Source organism: Anolis sagrei, chromosome 4 (assembly GCF_037176765.1).
Source record: "Anolis sagrei isolate rAnoSag1 chromosome 4, rAnoSag1.mat, whole genome shotgun sequence".
In the NCBI taxonomy this organism is placed as follows: Eukaryota; Metazoa; Chordata; class Lepidosauria; order Squamata; family Dactyloidae; genus Anolis; species Anolis sagrei.
Genome location: NC_090024.1, coordinates 167504516 through 167523853, shown reverse-complemented (window position 1 = coordinate 167523853; position 19338 = coordinate 167504516). Strand labels below are relative to the sequence as shown.

Genomic DNA, 19338 nt, shown 5'->3' with positions numbered 1-19338 from the left:
GGTGTGGTAACTCATGATGTCACACCCAAGGTTCTCTTATTCCAGACTGTAACACAGTATTGCAACTAAAACACCAGAAAATTTGACAAAATTGGCAACTATAAAAAACAAGCAGCAATTAAAACAACAGCACATACTTGTATAATGTCCAGATGGACCCATGTGATTTGCACTATAATTGTAATTGGGTATAATGAGAGCTGTGACAGTATGCAAATGTTCAAAAAGTAAAGAGTTTTAGACTTGTAGGTGTATTGAAATATTTTTGTGGTTATATCTAACTATAAGGATTTTTAAAATACAAAATAATGCATGTCTTCTAAAACCCTGAAAAAGAAATATATTCATTTTGATATCATTATTTATTTATGTGTTTATTTTCCATATTTATACCCCACCCTTCTCACCCGAGAGGTGAGTCAAGGCAGCCTTACAACAGGCAGCAATTTGATGCCATACACACATATATTTGAAAAAAAAAAACAATTGCAATTAAAACCAAATATTTAAAACATCAATTATTAAACATCAATTAAAATCATGCCATCCAAATCATAATCCAGGGCCATTCCATTTGTCAATTACATTGATTCATGATCACTTATTGCACTGCTCCTATTACTTATCAAAAGCTTGGTCGCAAAGCGACATCTTAAGTTTTTTCCTGAACATCAGGAGAAAAGGGGCTGATCTAATTTCATTGGAGAGGGAGTTCATAGACAAGGGGCCACCACTGAGAAGGTCCTTTCTCTTGATCCAACTAGTCCTGGCTGCGAAGGAGATGGGACTCAGAGCAGGACTTCTCCAGATGAGCTTAACCTCCTAGATGGTTCATAGAGGAAGATATCATTCCCTCTGATTATGTCACCTGGTGTGGTCCTCCCCTCTGCACCTTCTTCTTGATGACACTGCATAATACTTATCTGCATCATCATCATAATCATCATCATCATTTGGATCAGTTCCAGAGTAACTAACGTTCATGCACCTCTGCCATATCCCTTTTTTGTCTCTCATCCTCCCCCCCCCCCCATGGAAATAAAATAATAAAAAACAACTTTGCATTATAAATAATGTAACTGTACACATAGCTAATTGGATATTGTATACCCTACTGTGGCTCCATCTACACTGAAAATTTAATGTTGTTGGAAACTAACTTCAAACTGCAGCAGCCAGACAACAGATTCCCACAAAGGCAGACAAAAATGTTCTTCATGTGCATCAGTGTTTCATGAATTGTGTAATGTCCTGCCTTTAAACTTGTTTTCTATATAATCATTTGCTAAATGAAACCATGTTCTTCAATACTGATTTAGAACTGCATTAAATGTTAAATGTATCTAGGGCCTGGGTATAGTTGAAAGCTAACTTGCTTATAAGTTTGCATTGTTGGAGAGTCTTAAAATATAATATAAATCAAAACAGCATCTCAGAATCAGGGATGGAGAAGCAGCAGTGACAAATGGAATTAAAACTTCATAATATTCAAGAAGGTTCTTTTCAAAAGTGAAGAAAGAAGAAATCTTGATTTTCAGCCATCTCACCTTCCTTTTATTAAAACAGGGCTTCCATATTTTTTCCTGCCCATTACGTTATTTTTAGTTGAGACTTCATCATCATTTGTGGGTGTTTATGTGCCTTCAAGTCACCTGTCAACTTATAGCGTCCCCATGAGTTTCATAAGATTTTCTTAGACAAGGAATATTCAAAGGTGCCTTTGTCAGTTCCTTCCTCTGAAATATAACCCACAATAAAGCTATCTACAAAGCTTTTCAAGCCATACTTCTCACTGTTGCCTCAGCAGAAAGATGGTTTGCAAAGCTGTTGTTAATCAACACATACCTCTGGAACAATATAGCATAAAACCGACTTTCCGGATTAGCTGTACTTTCGACAGACAATAAACAAGGATATCAGCTGGATATTTCAGAAATCACTGGTGCATTTGTTCAGGTCCAAACAAGACAAAAACCTTTTTGCACTAGAGTGGAAAGTTTGGAAATGCTGAGCACCAGTCAGAAGAAGGTGTATAATTGGAAACTGGTGCATCAAGGTTACTTTAGATGTAGGTGATCTATATGAAATCTAAAACTATTGGCATGGGCCCTGTTGCCGTGTCTCATCACACTGCAAGTCTAGCTTGGTTTCGATGCATGACTAGGATGTCTCTGTAGCAAAACTCCAGCTAAATCTTTTCACAGATTTAGCTGACTAATGATCTATGGAAGTGTATGAAACCTTTGCTTCTCCAGTGTTTTTGGACACAAACTAGCCAGGCCAGTGGAAAGGAATTCTGGGAGTCAAAGTCTAAAACATCTGGAGAACAAATTGGCAAGACATAAACCAGTAGCCCTGTGTACAGTGAATCAAACTTCCTGATGGCTAGATGTAAAGATACTGTCAGAGTGGTTATAGTTATTTCATATGTATGTATGTTTTCAATGTGTTTGTATTAGTATTATAATGTATTACAATGTATTAGTATTGGTTTTTCAAAGATGGATTCAGCTGTGTATTAGAATTGTTATTAAGAGGCAGAGAGAGAAAGAACCTTGAGACAGAGATAACAGAAATTCCTTTGCCCAGAGAAGAAAAAGGGAGTTACCCAGCTTGAAGGACAGGATGTTTATTCTTGCCTGTATGTCTTGTGCTGTGTTCGTCGCCATTGTAAGATGTAGTTCTTTGAGTATAGACGCTTTAGTAAAGCTAACTTAGAAGAAGAATGCTGCCTGCGTTTGTTTATTTTGAAACCACACGCTTGCTGTGCCCAGACTGGAGAGTCTGAACCCTACAATGGTTATGGGCCCTGAATTACGCCCAGATGAACAGATTTACGGATGATAAGAGTACCAAGGAGCAGACCTGTAAGCATGCTGCCGGAGCCCTGAATTGCAACCCAGTTGACAGAAGAGGCTGACGGAGCATGGGAACTGAAACAGCCTGACGGAGCAAAAAGAGAGAATTTTGCCGTGGCTATTCAGTGTGAGTTGATGACAAAGATTGCTGCGGTGAGTAACGCCGCTGAGTTTTGAAAGAAGATACGCAGCGGGGCGCGCTGGGCCAATTGAGTGATTAAGGAGGTGATTGATGTTGGAATCTGCCAAGCCATAAAACTGCCAGAAGCTGTTTTTCTTACAGCTGGGCTTAAACTCGGGGACCGAGGTTTAAAACATGGCTACGTCTATCAGTCATCCTACAGTAAGTTTTGACAAACTGAATGATGACAATTACAATGAATGGTCCATATACATGCAGCATTTGTTGGCAAGAGAAGGATTACAAAATTGTTTAACTGGGACTGAAGCAGATCCTGAGAAGAATCGTAAAGCTATTTCTACTATTGTATTGTGCCTGAGTGGTGGTCAACTTTTACACATAAGGAATTTACAAACTGCAAAGGAGATCTGGGATACTTTAAAGGAAATACATGTTACTGACAGTGTTGTGGCAAAATTAATTTGGACAAAGCGGCTTTACAGAGCTAAGCTTGAATCAGGAGGAGACATTCGTACACATCTCAAGCTGATGAAAGAATTGTTTATGGGATGCAGTTCCCGGGGAGTGGAGCTGAGCAATGAATCAAGAGCTTACATTCTTTTGGCATCATTAAGCTCTGAGTGGGACTTTTTATTTCATTCATTACAATCAGTAAGAGCACAAGATTTAACAGTAGAATTGGTGTGCAGTCGAATTTTGCAAGAAGATGAGCGGCGACGTTATGAGAGAGAACAAAGTCTTTGCGTGGGGGAGTCAATAAGCACAGCCGATGAAGCACAGCCATCAGTCAGGTCTGTTACAACTGACCGGAGATGTTTCAACTGCAATAGAATTGGACATTTGGCACGTAATTGTGTTGAGAGAAGAGATCAACCCAGAAGCAGTCGTGCTCGTGGTTCCAGAGGTCGCGGAAGCAGAGGGGGCTATTATGGGAGAAATAGCTCAAGTCAAGCCGAAGAAGCGAGGATCATGGTTGCTGCTGTAGGAGAACTGGATGGCATCAAAAGAGACAGATGGGTTCTAGATTCGGGTGCGACACATCATATCTCGAATTCTCTACGTAACTTTAGTTACACCCAATATACCCAGGGGAGTATGGTAACAATGGCTGATGGGTCTTATCTCATGTTTGAAAAGTTTGGTACTTGTTATATCCCTTGTCTTAACGTTTGTTGGGAGAAAGTATTGTATGTACCAGAAATGAGAACTAATCTGTTAAGTGTAGCAACTTTGACTGAACATAATTATCAAGTAAAGTTCAAGGGAATTTATTGTTATATTTTTGACCCCAAGGGTGTCTTGATTGCCAAGGGTGTGAAGAAAGATAAAATGTACTTAATGTTTGAGAAATTGAATCAGACAGAGAGCAATGAGAATGTACAAGTGCAATGTGTTAAAAATGAGATTCAACATGACAGGTGCATACATTTACTTCATAGAATTATGGGGCATGCTGATATGGAAGTCTTGAAGAAAACTTTAAATTTGTGTCCAGAACATGAGCTTGAAAAATGTTATTTTGATTTAAAATGTGCAATCTGCAGCGAGGTAAAAAGGCAACCAATTAAGTGTTACAAGAAATCTAAGATTAGAGCTGAGAGACTTTTCCAAATAGGACACATTAGTATTGCAGGACCTTACCAACAAAGTGGTGGAAATTCTAGATTTACTATGTTGATAGTGGAGAGATTATCTAAATTTTCTTTTGTATATTTCTTGAAAGATTTGTCAGAGGCCACTGAGAAGCTCGGAAATTGGTTAAAAATGGTTGAGAATGTTTTCGATGTACAACTGGAGACGCTGTATATTGATAAAGGAGCTGAAGTGCGTAAAGATGAGCTAAAGCAGTTTGTACAGTCAGAAGGGATTGAAGTCATTGAAATAAGTCAGTTTAAGAATGAGGAAGGGATTGCAGATAAAAGAATGGAGTATATAAATGAAATGAAAACATGTATATTCAAAGACTCGAAGATTGAAAATGTCTACTGGCCAGAAGCAATTCACACAGCTAATTATATAATGAATCGTTTGTGGGATCAGGTGTTGGATGATATTCCTTTTCGTAAATTGTATGGCTATGCACCAAGTTTCAAACACATGAGAATCTTTGGACACTGTGCAAATGTGTTACTATCTGTGAATGAAAGAAACAAATGCAACCGTTATCGTGAGATGTTTTTCCTAGGCTATTATAAGAATTATCTAAAAATTTTGAGTTCACCACAAACAGTCAAGTTAGCTAGAGTGGCATATTTTCAAAGATTGAGAGACTGGGAAGACATACACACTAACAAAGAGAATTTACATGGTTTACCCACAAAGAGAGAGGAGAGAAGAGTTGCACCAGATGTAGAGGTTAAGCAGAAGCAGAAACAAGAGGTAAAGATTGAGCCAGATACACGTAGAAAGGAAAGGAGTGTTGCCACAGGCACAGAAGTGAAAAAGAGACATGAGTCAGGAACACACACACAGACAAAGAGTGAGAAAATAGCTAAGCAATATACAGAAGTGATGCAGAAGGTGCAGGAGTTGGCAGAAAGAGGTACACATTCAAAGGAAAGAGAAGCCACATACAAGTCAGAAGCAGAATCACCAAAAAGTAGAGGAGAAATGACAAAAACACCTGAAAGAAAGAGTTTGCAAGTTAAACAGGAACCTGAAGAGTTAATAGTTACAAAGCAAGTTAGTGTCATGAATGAGAGAGATGCAGTGAAATACATGCAGTACCATAATTCAGCCACTGGGGGCGTAGATACAGTTGCAATAGGGAAAGATTATAGCTGGGATGATAGAGATTTCTAGAACCAGCAAGTACCGGAATGTTTTGAAATGAAATAAGTTTGTTATGAATTGGTTTAGATTGTCAAAAATGTAATAGTGCAAGATGTTTGAAACTGTGTTCAACTAAAAAGCGTAGGTGCCTTTGCAAAAGATGCAATGTGTTTTATGTTCTTTGTAATTTTGCTATGTGTATTGCTAAGATTTTTTATGATGCATTTATTTCCCCTGTATTGTTGTATTCATGTATTGAGACTAAGAAGTTAAATCATGTGGTGTAAAGTTATAGAGTGTAAAAGGTTACAATTATTATGAAATGATTATTAAAGGTAATGGTTATTAAAGCATTGAGGTAACGAAGAATAGTAGTTATATTGAAGATATGATGTATTAAGTAGCTATGATGTACTTTAAGAAGAAATGTAAGAATGATATGTTTTAAGAAATGAATATTGTACTTAAAGAAGAGTAATTGTGTGTATTGAAGAGATTATAGAATTACAGAGAGACATTATGAAATGAAGAGCAGTAATGATATAGAGTTAATATGTAAAAGAAATGCAGAAATGTATGGAAACATGATTGTATGTACTAAGACATTATAAGTTTGCAGAAATGTATTATGTAATGAAAAGAAGTTACTGTGTGTAGAAAAGTTATAATGAAGCAAAGCAGAGTAATATGGAAGAAGTATTATATGTGTTTAAGATGTAATAGAAATGTTATTAGATTGCTAAGTTAAGAGAACCAAATGAATGATGAAGTTATTATAGAAGTTAAAATAGTAGACAGATGTGTAAGAGTGAAGAGTAAAGTTAAAGAGCGAGAATAAGTGAATATTGAAGTTGAGAGTCAAGAGTCAAGAAGTTACTATTATGCAAACCACATGTATGTATGAAGAGAGGTATTGTAACACATTGAAAAAGAGGGGGAATTGTCAGAGTGGTTATAGTTATTTCATATGTATGTATGTTTTCAATGTGTTTGTATTAGTATTATAATGTATTACAATGTATTAGTATTGGTTTTTCAAAGATGGATTCAGCTGTGTATTAGAATTGTTATTAAGAGGCAGAGAGAGAAAGAACCTTGAGACAGAGATAACAGAAATTCCTTTGCCCAGAGAAGAAAAAGGGAGTTACCCAGCTTGAAGGACAGGATGTTTATTCTTGCCTGTATGTCTTGTGCTGTGTTCGTCGCCATTGTAAGATGTAGTTCTTTGAGTATAGACGCTTTAGTAAAGCTAACTTAGAAGAAGAATGCTGCCTGCGTTTGTTTATTTTGAAACCACACGCTTGCTGTGCCCAGACTGGAGAGTCTGAACCCTGACAGATACCACAACTGCTTCACAATAGGAAGCATCACTATAAAGTTTTAAAAGACACTTTCAAGCAGCAATTAGCTGCCGTTATAGGACTGAGATCCCCAAGTAATTAGCTAATGTTGTACTTACATTTTAAATGTATCTATTTACAATCCCTGTTTCCTGGAAATATAAAGCCCATTTGAATTGGGGACCCTCTAGCGGAGGAGGATAAAGAAGACATAAGACCATTGGTTATTAAAATGCTGGCAAGTTGTATGGAGTGTGAGGAGGATGAATTTGAACAAGAGGTGGATCAAGTGTATAGGATTTCTTCATTCTATGCAAGGAGGAATAAAACCGCACGGGATGTGATAGTAAAATTTACAAGGAAGAAGGTGAGGGATGACATTTTGTTTAAAAGTAATAGAAACCCAATCTTCTACAAAGAAAAGAAAATTGTAGTTTTGAAAGAATTTCCCCAGATGACCTTAGTGAGAAGAAGAAAATATTTCTTTCTAACAGAAGAGCTGAAAAAGAGAGAGATAAGATTCAGGTGGGAGAGAAAAGAAGGAATAATGGTGACATATAATGAAGAAAGATACTGGTTAACATCGGAGCATAAGGCTAAAGTGTTCTATGATAAATTAATGAAAGAACAGGGAGAAGAAGAAGAAATGGGAGAGGAGGAGGAAGAAGAAGGAGACGAAGCGGAAGGAGATGAAGAAAGAAGGTTATCTACTCCAAGAAAGGGTATCAAAGAGAAAAAGGCAAGATGTAAGTCACCAAAGGATTATAGTTACTTATTGAAAGATCCCAAACCACAGAGAATGACACCAAGAATGACACCATGGAAAGAAGAAAAAGAAAGAAAAGATCAGAGTATGGAACAACAGGCAACTGGAACAGCGGAAATGGCTTTTGGCGATATAGGATTGGGACTGGATGGGAACGAATAGGATGATGGAACGACAAATAAAATGTTTCTCAAATAACATTAATGGTTTGAACTCCCCCCAGAAACGCAAGAAAGTATGGAATAGCTTGAAGAAATTGGATTATGACGTAATAGTGTTACAGGAAACGCATATCAGTGATAAATATATTGCACACCTCCCAAACAAAAAATTAGGAAAAGAATATCATTCCTCATATGAGAAGAAGAAAAGAGGAGTAGTAACCTATGTAAAAGAAGCAATAGAATCAGAATTAGCTTTTAGAGACTTGGAAGGAAGATGCATTGCGGTAAAGATAACAATTGGAGACTCAAAAATACTGATATGTAATATTTATGCACCAAATGGCCCAAAAACAAAATTTGCTGAATTTTTGAACTCCAAACTAAAAGAAGTAGAATTTGATGATTTGATTTTGTTAGGTGATTTCAATGGAGTGATGGACCCTCAAATAGACAAAAATGCGAAGAAAAAGAAAATAAAGGAAGGTAAACTCCCCCCAAAATTCATAGAGTTGCAAAAAGAATTTGATTTAGAAGATATCTGGAGAATTAGAAATGAAGATAAAAAAGATTATACATTCTTCTCGAATAGACACCAATCCTGGTCCAGGATCGATATGGCCTGGACAACTAGAAAACTCTCCGCCAAAGTGAAGGAAATTAACATTTTACCATGAGACTTGTCAGATCACTGCCCCTTAGAAATTTGTATTAACCATAAAAACTACTCCAGGAGATGGAGATTGAATGAGAATCTAATAAAAACAGAACAGGATAAAGAATATTACAATAAAATAATTCAAGACTATTTGCAAATAAATAAAGTGGAGGAAACGGACCCACGTGTGGTGTGGGACGCCTTCAAAGCAGTTCTGAGAGGACATTTTATACAACAAGGAGCTAAGAAAAACAGAGAAAGAAATAAAAGGCTAAATGAGTTGACGGCCGAAATTGCAATTAAGGAAGCAGAATTAAAAAAGAGACCAAGAAAAAAAGTAGAGAGGCAACTTTTGGTGTTAAAACAAGAGAAAACTCATGCAGAGCTAGAATCTCAGTCAATACAACTGAAGTTTCTAAAACAACAGACGTTCGAAAATGCAAATAAACCTGGTAAATGGCTGGCGAACCAAATCCGGAAAAAAAGACAAATAAATCATATATCTAAAATAACTACATTGGACAAGGACTTGAGGACTGATAAAGAAATCATAGAGGAATTCAGGAGATTCTACATCCAATTATATACAAAGGATAAAATAAAGAAAGAGGAAGTTATGGAGTACATTGGCCAAATGAAATTAGACAAAATAACGGATGAGGATAGAGAAGAATTGAACAAAGAGATATCGGAGGAGGAAATAGAAAAAGCAATTAATAAAATGAATGGAGATAAAGCCCCAGGGCCGGATGGATTTACGGCTGGATTTTATAAATCCTTTAAACAACAGCTACTCCCAATACTTAAAACTATCGCAAATGAAGCGATGAAATATCGGAAAGTTCCAGACTCATGGAAAGAAGCGGAAATTACAGTGATTCATAAGGAAGGCTCCCCGGAAAATGATATTAAAAAATACAGGCCGATCTCTCTTTTAAATACGGATTATAAAATATTTGCAAATATCATGGCCACAAGGTTAAAAGTGTTTCTTAATAAATGGATTGGAGAAGAGCAAACGGGCTTCCTCCCAAATAGACATATGAAAGAAAATATTCGCAACGTCCTCGATATTTTGGAATATTACGAGATAAATCATCAAAAAGAATTCGCCATTTTAGCAATAGATGCCGAGAAAGCTTTTGACAATTTAAACTGGGATTTCTTCAAGATATTAATACAAGAATTGGATATGGGAGAAAAATTTAACAACGCAATTAATGCTATTTATAATTATCAAAAAGCCAAAGTGAAAATAAATGGACAATTGACACAAGAATTTGAAATTGCGAAGGGCACTAGACAAGGATGCCCATTATCCCCATTGATTTTTATACTGGCTATGGAGATCCTAATGAAGAAAATTAGAGAAGACGAAAATATAAAAGGAACGAAAATCGGCAAATTCGAATATAAAATACGGGCGTTTGCAGATGATTTATTAGGAACAATTGAAGATCCAGATAAAAACTTACAATATTGGATAACGAAAATAGAGGAATTTGGAAAAGTGGCTGGATTCAAAATGAATATGAAGAAAACAAAACTATTATTCAAAAATGTGAAAAAGGAGAGACAAATAAAGATTCAACAACAATTGGGGATAGAGAGTGTAAAGAAAATTAAATACTTAGGAGTCTGGATTACCGCGAGAAATTGTCAACTTCTGAAGAATAACTACGAAATAGTTTGGAATAAAATTCAAAAGGATTTACAAAAATGGAATTACCTAAATCTATCACTCCTGGGTAGAATATCGTTAATAAAGATGAATGTTCTTCCAAGACTTATATTCCTATTTCAAAATATACCGGTAATAAGAAATCAAACCTTATTTAAAAAATGGAAGAAAGATCTACTTAAGTTTATTTGGAAAGGGAAAAGGCCAAGAATAAATTACATAAACCTAATTGACAAAAAAACGAGAGGAGGTCTGGGATTCCCAGACTTGAAAACCTATCATGAGGCTTGTGCTCTATCATGGATAAGAGATTGGATGAATTTGAACAAGGAAAAGTGCTTAAACTTAGAGGGCCATGATTTGAGGGTAGGTTGGCACGCTTATGTGTGGTATAATAGAGAATCTAAGGAAAAAAACTTTGGGAATCATTTCGTGCGAGCCTCCCTATTGAGGACATGGTTAAGATACAAAGCCCTCTTTTATAAAGCCACACCTCTTTGGGTCTCGGCGATGGAGGCCCACCAAAGAAGACTCTTAGGATGGAGGATTTGGCCAAGATACAAGGACATTTTGTTGAAAGGGGAAATGAAGATTAAATCATTTGAACAACTTAAGAACATGTTTGGAAATATAACCTGGTTACATTACCTCCAAATTAAAGAGCATTTCAAACAAGATCAAAAAATTGGATTTGACTGGGAAGAAAATATATGGGACAAAGTTTTAAAAATTGAGAAGAAGGTAGTCACAATTCTTTATAATAAATTGATCCAATGGCAAACGGAAAAGGAGCAAGTTAAAAATTGTATGATTAAATGGGCCGAAAATTTAAGAAGGCCCATTCAATTTAGAGAATGGGAACAAATGTGGAATAAAAAGTTGAAATATACTTATGCCATGGACTTGAAGGAAAACTGGTATAAAATGTTTTATAGATGGTATTTGACTCCGAATAAACTAAGCCATATGTACCCAAATGTTTCAGATAAGTGTTGGAAATGTAGAGAACAAACGGGCACATTCTTCCACATGTGGTGGACGTGTAAAGAAACAATTAAGTTCTGGGCATCTATACATGAAGAAATACAAAAGATATTGAAGAGAAGTTTTAAAAAGAAACCTGAATATTATTTACTAGGATTTACGGACTCTGATCTTAAAGTGGAGGAAAATGAAGATAAATTACTCACGTACTTTACTACTGCGGCAAGAATTACTTATGCCAAATTTTGGAAAAATGAACAGATACCTACTGCTGAAGAATGGTTGGAGAAAGTTAAAGAAATTAGAGACATGGATGAACTGACATTTTTAATGAGAAGAAATACCGGGAAACCGCTAAAGAGAACAGATTGGACTTCTTTTTATGACTATGAAAAGAAATTTAGAAAAATATTAGAGGATAAGAATATACAAGAGTAAAAGAAGTTGACGGAAAAGATCCTGATGTTGGAGTGGAAGTCATTTTAGAATACTTTAGGTTAGTTTAGTCTTCTTCTTTTTTTTTCTTTTCCTACTTTTCTATCTCCTTTTCATTGTTCCCCCTCTTTCGTTGTTTTGTCTTATAAAATACTTAATAAAAATCATTTTAAAAAAATGAATTGGGGACCCTATGTACAGTTCTAATGTGTATCCGACCTCTAGCTGGCTTGATATAAAAATACTACAAATGCTTTGTCATATGAAGCATCTTGAATATAAAGTTGGAAAAGTTACTCAAAAGTTAATTAGCTACCAATATAGGACTGAAACCACTACATGCACCATGATTGTTAAGTACTGATGCATTTCCATCAAAAATCTGTCGTGTTTTTAAAAACATAATACCTTTTGCATGAGCATAATATAAACCAGCACTAGACCCATGTGCTATTTCTTACCTCTGAGTGAAGTGACATCCTTCTACTATAAAAATAAGATGAAATCGCAGTTGCACACTGCATGCAGACTGAAATTAACCCTAACTATTACACGCATAATAGAACTCAGTATGCAGTTTGACACCACTTTAACTGCCATAGCTCCATGTTATGGAGCCATCTCTGTCAAAATATGCTGGTGCCCCAACAAACTATAAATCCCAAGATTCTATAGCACTGAATAGTTAAAGTGGTATCAAACTACATTAATTCAACAGTATAAATGCCTCCTCGGTCATACATATTCGCAGAAAGGGTTTTTTTTTTCCATGTCAGGAGCAACTTGAGAAACTGCAAGTCACTTCTGATGTGAGAGAATTGGCCATCTGCAATGACATTGCCCAGGGGATGCCTAGATGTTTTAATGTTTTACCATCCTTGTGGGAGACTTCTCTTATGTCCTTGAATAGGGAGCTGGAGCTGACAAAGGGAGATGATCCGCACTCTCCCCGGATTTGAACCTCCGACCTGTTGGTCTTCAGTTCTGATGGCACAAGGGTTTAACCCATTGCACCACCAGTAATCAATTCCCCTCCTAGAAAAGGAATTGATTACAAGCAATTTGGTGTTTGTGACAAGTTACTTCCAGGCTCTGTACTTAGACAGAGATTTCTTCAGCAAAATCCCAAAGTTAGGGATATAACAAGTGAACAGAAAGTTTAAAGGGACAGGCAGACTGTTTGTAATAAATAAGAAGTCAAGTGGTATGTAACAGAAAGAAGGTAAAAATCATAGGTGGAGTATTACATAGTGGGGGAAAGAAAAAAAAAGACACAATGCAAAAAGCCCAGATAGAAAACGAGAGTAACTGAGGCAAAAGAAAATGAGTACGAATTTGGCTATAAGAAAAGATATCCAAATACAGTTTCAGGAAAGATGATCAAAACACAATAAATGGAAATATATTTTAGTCCTTCCAGATGTGGTAATAGGATTCTTACCTGTCTCTAAAAGAAGTTTCACAATCTGAAAATTGGAATGAGAAACACTATAGTGAAGTGCTGTATTGCCATTTCCATCCGCTAAATTTACAATTATATTTTGAAGCTGGGGATGAATTGCTTCAACTTCTCGGAGGTAAGCAGCAACTATTTCAGGGCTGGATGATTTTCTGCTTGAGATGCGGAACCACTCCTGGCTGATGGTGCTCAAAACATGCCTCTGAAAATGACAAACAGTCAAACAATGAGGCTTTTCTAGCAGTCTGGGATTCGAGGAAATGTACAGCAAATTAAAACAAAATGCAGTATGATCTCTTTATCCACAGACTGAACATTCATAACTACCCACAATTTGAAGGCATGCAACTATTAACTACTATTAGCAGCAGACCAGCAAACTATATTTTTTGCTGGTCTGGTAAAAAGGAAATTGGCCAACAGTCATGATCTTCCTAAGCAGAGTGAATTTCTTCCTTCTTGGTTCATTCCACATGCTATAGCCAGTATTGTGTTCAGTATTCATGAGATTGTAGGCTGGACCAAAGGTAGAAGTAAAGGCTTTGCCTTGACATTATTATTATTTAAAAAATTTATATCCTGATCTTCTCACCTCCGTAGAGGTACTCAGACCATTTAGTCATGTCTGACTCTGAGGGTGGTGGTGCTCATCTCCTTTTCCAAGCTGAAGAGCCAGCATTGTCCATGACTGCATGGGGCGCTGTTACCTTCTCACAGAAGCAGTACCTATTGATCTACTCACATTTGCATGTTTTTTAACTGCTAGGTTGGCAGAAGCTGGTGCTAACAAAGGGAGCTCACCCATCTGTGGATTCGAACCACTGACCTTCCTATCGGCAGCTTAGCATTTTAACCCTCTGCGCCACCACAGCCCCACAAGTGACCAAATGTGACCACAAAAACCAAGACCAGGCAGAGCCCCAACTAAAAAGTTTGTGCAGCACTGCAGATCAACACAATGAGATATTATAGCTGTAATGTTTTCCTGGTCACAGAGAGAAGCAATTGCAGCAAAACCCTAAAGGATGCCCCAATTGTCAGTCTGAATGCACCCCACTACCAGCAGAGTGCTGCAGTTCTCATTCCCTAGCTCTTCTGTCTGTTCCCCCATCTGCAGCATCTATGAAGCAGCTTGTTTGGGATGTCACCTGGTTTAAGAAGTCAAAGTAGCTAGGATGACAGACCTTTGTCATTGTAGCTATGGTTATTGTAGCTATAACTTTATTCATCAATCTCAGTCAGACTGTAATTGATATTGATTTTGCAAGTAGCAGCTTTGAAGTTAACCATAACATGCCTGTAAGCCATCAGTGTGATTTCAAAAATAACAACAGTATTCAAAGACAAAGTTGTGCAAATCTTATTTCAGCATAAGGATATATAAGAAAATTGCAGCTCCTTTCAGACTGACAAAAAGAATTTTCGAAGCATAAAGTTCAAGGATGAAGTGAAATGGAGTCCAGAAAGCTTATGCTAGAAAATTATTTGTCTTGGATATTCTCAGAGGTGTGACAGGATTCCTTTATTTCACAAATGATTGTGTTTATATGACTTATTTAAAACAGAAAGTTCAAAGGAAGAAATTGTTAAGATGTTGTTTGAAAAATATCCTTACCAATAACTTGTCCTTTGTGTTTCTTATTTCTGGCATGTGTTTGCTTAAGATCTGACAACCTTTCAGAAAATCTGTGGAGGGTTTAAATCTGAAAATGAAAAAAATAATCTTTGTGGATTTCTTGTAAGAAATATTAAACTAGGTTAAATATTAAACTGGTATTAAAGAATCATTCTTCACGCGTTCAATACAGGATGCAAAGCATAGGCAATACACATAGACAGTTTATACGTTAAGACTAACAGGTTGCAGACTTTCATATAATGTAAAAGTAGGCAATTTTTGATAGATCTAGACACCAGATGTGCCCGAAGATACACTGTGAATTGCACTCTCTCCCAAAAGATGTGGGGCTTTTGCACAATATTATTTCTATAGCCAGAACCTATTAGAAGTTGGTTTCTGGATCTCATGAAACATCAGAAAAATTATCAGACACATCTGCACATTAAGAGGACAATCATTTTTCCTAAGGCTTCTGGGATGTGTATTTTTTTTTCTTTAAACAAAATTCCCTTTTCTCCAAGTGAGAGCTATCTAGAAGCTGTCATAACAGGCTGGAAAGGTTGTATTCCCTGTGACTAAAAGCATGCTAGAAAGGCACTGGTTACAATGTAACTGAAAAGTTAAGTCTGTTTTGCAAGCTTTAAGACTACATAACTTCATATTGGATTGTAGCCATGGTTCTGGTGCACATGGCGGACAAGTCTTAGTTCTGAATGGGGCATGGCATACTGGTCATAGCCAGCACATGAAAGCTTTTCTTGCAGAGGAATCCTTTTGCCAGAGAATAAGTGGTCCAATGAGGAACTGTCTACAATGGCACAAGCCTTGACCACGATTGATATACCATACAATGCTTTTAGTTTATGGCCAAAATTTTGATCCAAAAATCAAAATTTTTCTCAACATATATTACTAGACATTTGTATGTCCATTTGGAGCCTTACTTACCTTTCTGCCTTGTGTGACTGCATGCTTCCTCTGAAGGTTTCCTCCAGTTCTTTTGTATCAGTGTCTTCATGCTTTGCACACTGAGAAGTTCCAGATGCATTTTCATCGCCTTCACCATCATCTTCCCTCCATCTATGCTCTTCACTGCCATATTTTCTCTCTGTCTCACTATCTGAATTCCCTTCAGAGGAGGTCTCTTCACAACTTGAATCTTCACTGGATGTTGTTTCATAACTGAGTGAGGACACCAGGCATTATTCAGTGTTCCTTTTGTCCAACAATTACAAAGTTAGAAGCAAAACTGGTAGGTTCAATATATACTACACATTTAAATTCCTGGCTAGCTCAAATCATGGTTATTTCATTTTTTAATTCCTTAGAATACAAAAAGAGATACTGAACTCTTATAAGAGTGAATATCTTAATGGCCGAGAGAGAGAGCAAGAGAAAGAGAGAGAGAGAGAGAGAGAGAGAGAGAGAGAGAGGATGTTCCAGGGAGTAATTGGGCTTCATTACTTTGGGAGTGGGCAATCTTATAGAAGCTATCCAGAGTAGCTCTTATGGGAGCTATCCACAGTGCTGATCCTATTTTGAAAACAAGGCTCAGCAATTTGGACAGCTGCTATAAAATTCAGTGTCGCTCCCGTCAGACCCAATGGAATCATCACCCTGAAACAACACAACCACCCGCTACCTCTAGTTTGCTTACTATGACTACCAAAGATTCTTTGGAACTCATTCAGATTGTTTTTCAGTTCTATTTCTCTTACTGATTATTGTAAAGAGATGTCGTAGTACAATGGCAGAGCACACAGGCTAAATAGAGAAAATTCCAAATTCAAGCCCTTCCATTTTTAATAGTACTGAGAAAGAAATCTGCTCTCGAGAGCTGCAGCCAGAAAGTGTAAATAGTACTGAACGAGGTGGACCACCTAAGCCAAACCTTTCTATATTCCACAACATGGAATAAAAGCCTTCAAGTGACCAATGAAATATGTTTATAGACATGTTTAGATGGATAACTATTGCCACATCATTGACATCTGTCTTGCTGCAAAACACCAACACCAATACATCAATATGACTACATGACTCTACAGATTATATTATTTATACCCACGACATACATTTAGTGCCTTTATTTTAATTAGCAGCCAGTTAAGCAGTTTATAATTGAATGCAACCTTCTTTTGCTTTGGAAAACATGATCAATGATTCAGGGATCGATCCACTAACTTCCTGTGCTGATGGCTCCCCAGTGTCTTTGCCCCTTTAACCTCAGGCATGTTTGAAATCTATATTCTGCACGGTTCATTGGTCAAGCTACAATATTCAGCAGCCAGCCAGAGAAACCAGATAGGCTGCTTCTACACTGCCATATAAAATCTAGATTATTTGCTTTGAACTGGATTATATGGCAGTGTAGATTCATACAATCCAGTTAAAAACAGATAATATGGATTATCTGCTTTCATAATCTGGACTATATGGTAGTGTAGAAAGTGCCTCAGACATCTTTAAAGAGGACAGTTTTGAGCTTTTAGAAACTATGTCAGAGGTGATTCCATAGCTATTGTAACCCGAAGTATTTTCTTCAAATACAATTTCTGAAACTTTCTGCCATTTGGAACTGAAGTCTGTCTAGCAATATTGGTACAGTATTTTAAAAGTAAAATGGTAGATGAACCAATATGTCATCAGAGCACTTTGATGCCAGTAATGCTTGCATGATAAACCATTTTTAAGGATTAACTTCTGAAACATGTTATTTGGAGTATCTGTGCAGTCGACCCTCCATAGCCATGGATTCTGCACCCACAATTTCAACCAACAATGGGTCAAAAATATTCCAAAGATTCCAAAATCAAGTAAACCATGATTTTGCCATTTTATATTCATGTTGTCATTTTACTACATACACCCTTGTATATAACAGGACTTGAGCATCCACAAATTTTGGTATCCACAAGGTGGTAGTTGTCCTGGAAGCAAGACCAATGGCCCACTGTACATTTTTGGATAGTTTTTCTACTAGTTTATTGCCATATTTGTTTTTCACTTAGAAAAAAATCAATATAGTTTAAAATGACATAGAGATTAATTAATCAATCATTCTAATTTTGTGAATTAACTTTGTACATGAACAAAATGATTGTGCACATGTGTTTTATTTTTCATTTGCAGAAGGTGATTTTAAATTGATATGAACAAGAATCGAGTTACCAGTTTATACTGCTTTATGCAGACATAAATGTTTACTTGTGTTTTTCCACCTCTCCTCTTTTTTAAAACATTGCTCTCATTATTCAAACAGTTGAAGCTTTAAAAAGAGAGATTTAAATGCAAGGTTAGTGAAAAAGAGACTACATTGTCTCCCAATAGCCAACCCAATTTTAAAAAGAAAGGCCCAAATCTTCTGTATAGAAGAAATCATGGTGTTATTACAATAGTGGGTTTAATGCAAGCTACTGTACACTTTAAATAAATCACAGCTATTTTCAACAATCCAAATATGATTTCAGAATCAAACTCATTTGAGTTTAAAACCAAGCAATAATTGAACAATTGAAAGAGGTTCTGTTTTATGTCTTCCCTGGGAAATGATCTAATTCACCATAAATAATTTGAACTACATACACAAACTCAGGATGTTATTCTTGTGATAATGGGAGAGTTCAGATAGAGGTTGAGCATCCCTTATCCAGAAATCCTAAATATTCCAATATCTGGAACTATTTAATTCACAAAATGATTGACAATATTGTATAACATTACTTTCAGTGCATATGAAACACAAATGAATGGTGTGTTTAGTCATGGATCTCATCTCCAAGATATCTCATTGTGTGTGTGTGTACATATATATATATATAATATGCGCAAATACAGGTGTTCCAACATCTTTAAAAAATCTAAAATCCAAAACACTTCTGCTTCCAAGCATTTGAATAAGTGATACTCTACCTCTGCCAGGTTAAACTAAAATCCCCATTATGCACTGAAACCCAATGAATAGGGATAAACCCTTACAAATGATTTGGTTAGATACTTGCAGTAGGTAGCATCAGAATGAAGTTGTTTGTTGAGGATGTTGTGATCCCAAGTCTTTTATTCATATACTACATCCATTCCCAACAAAGGTTTACCTAACATTCTACAGATATTAGCCATCCTGACTTCAGTTAAGCATGGCTATTTTTTGGCCCAGTTCACAAGTAACAATAAACCATGGTTAAAAATAAACTATTGTTTAGTGTTACACACATTACTCTTATGACTCATGTATTCCACCTCCTCTTCACTGACATAGCTATGAGTGGAGATTTCTTCCGTGTTCAACACACCACAAATTTGTCATTATATTTAAATCTGCTCTTTGTGTTAACTGTGGCTTAACATTACAAGCTGAGATTATTGGTGTGAATTTTGAGTGTTTGAGGAAATCATAGTTAAAGATAACTAACGTTTGTGTGGGTTTATACATAATGACACAATGGCTAGCCTGAAAATGAT

At 36.4% G+C, this 19338-nt stretch overlaps 1 protein-coding gene across 3 annotated transcripts in view; it reads right to left on the bottom strand.

Annotated features, from left to right (window-relative positions):
* Positions 1 to 19338, bottom strand: part of KANK4 (KN motif and ankyrin repeat domains 4) — a 74790-nt gene that overhangs the window by 11456 nt on the left and 43996 nt on the right. For all 3 annotated transcript variants that reach the window (XM_060773631.2, XM_060773630.2, XM_060773632.2), the window contains exons 5-7: positions 15826 to 16059; positions 14872 to 14959; positions 13239 to 13458 (exon numbers count right to left, since the gene is read on the bottom strand). In XM_060773631.2, coding sequence (XP_060629614.2) covers positions 13239 to 13458; positions 14872 to 14959; positions 15826 to 16059 — 542 coding nt within the window. The remainder of the gene's footprint in view (positions 1 to 13238; positions 13459 to 14871; positions 14960 to 15825; positions 16060 to 19338) is intronic.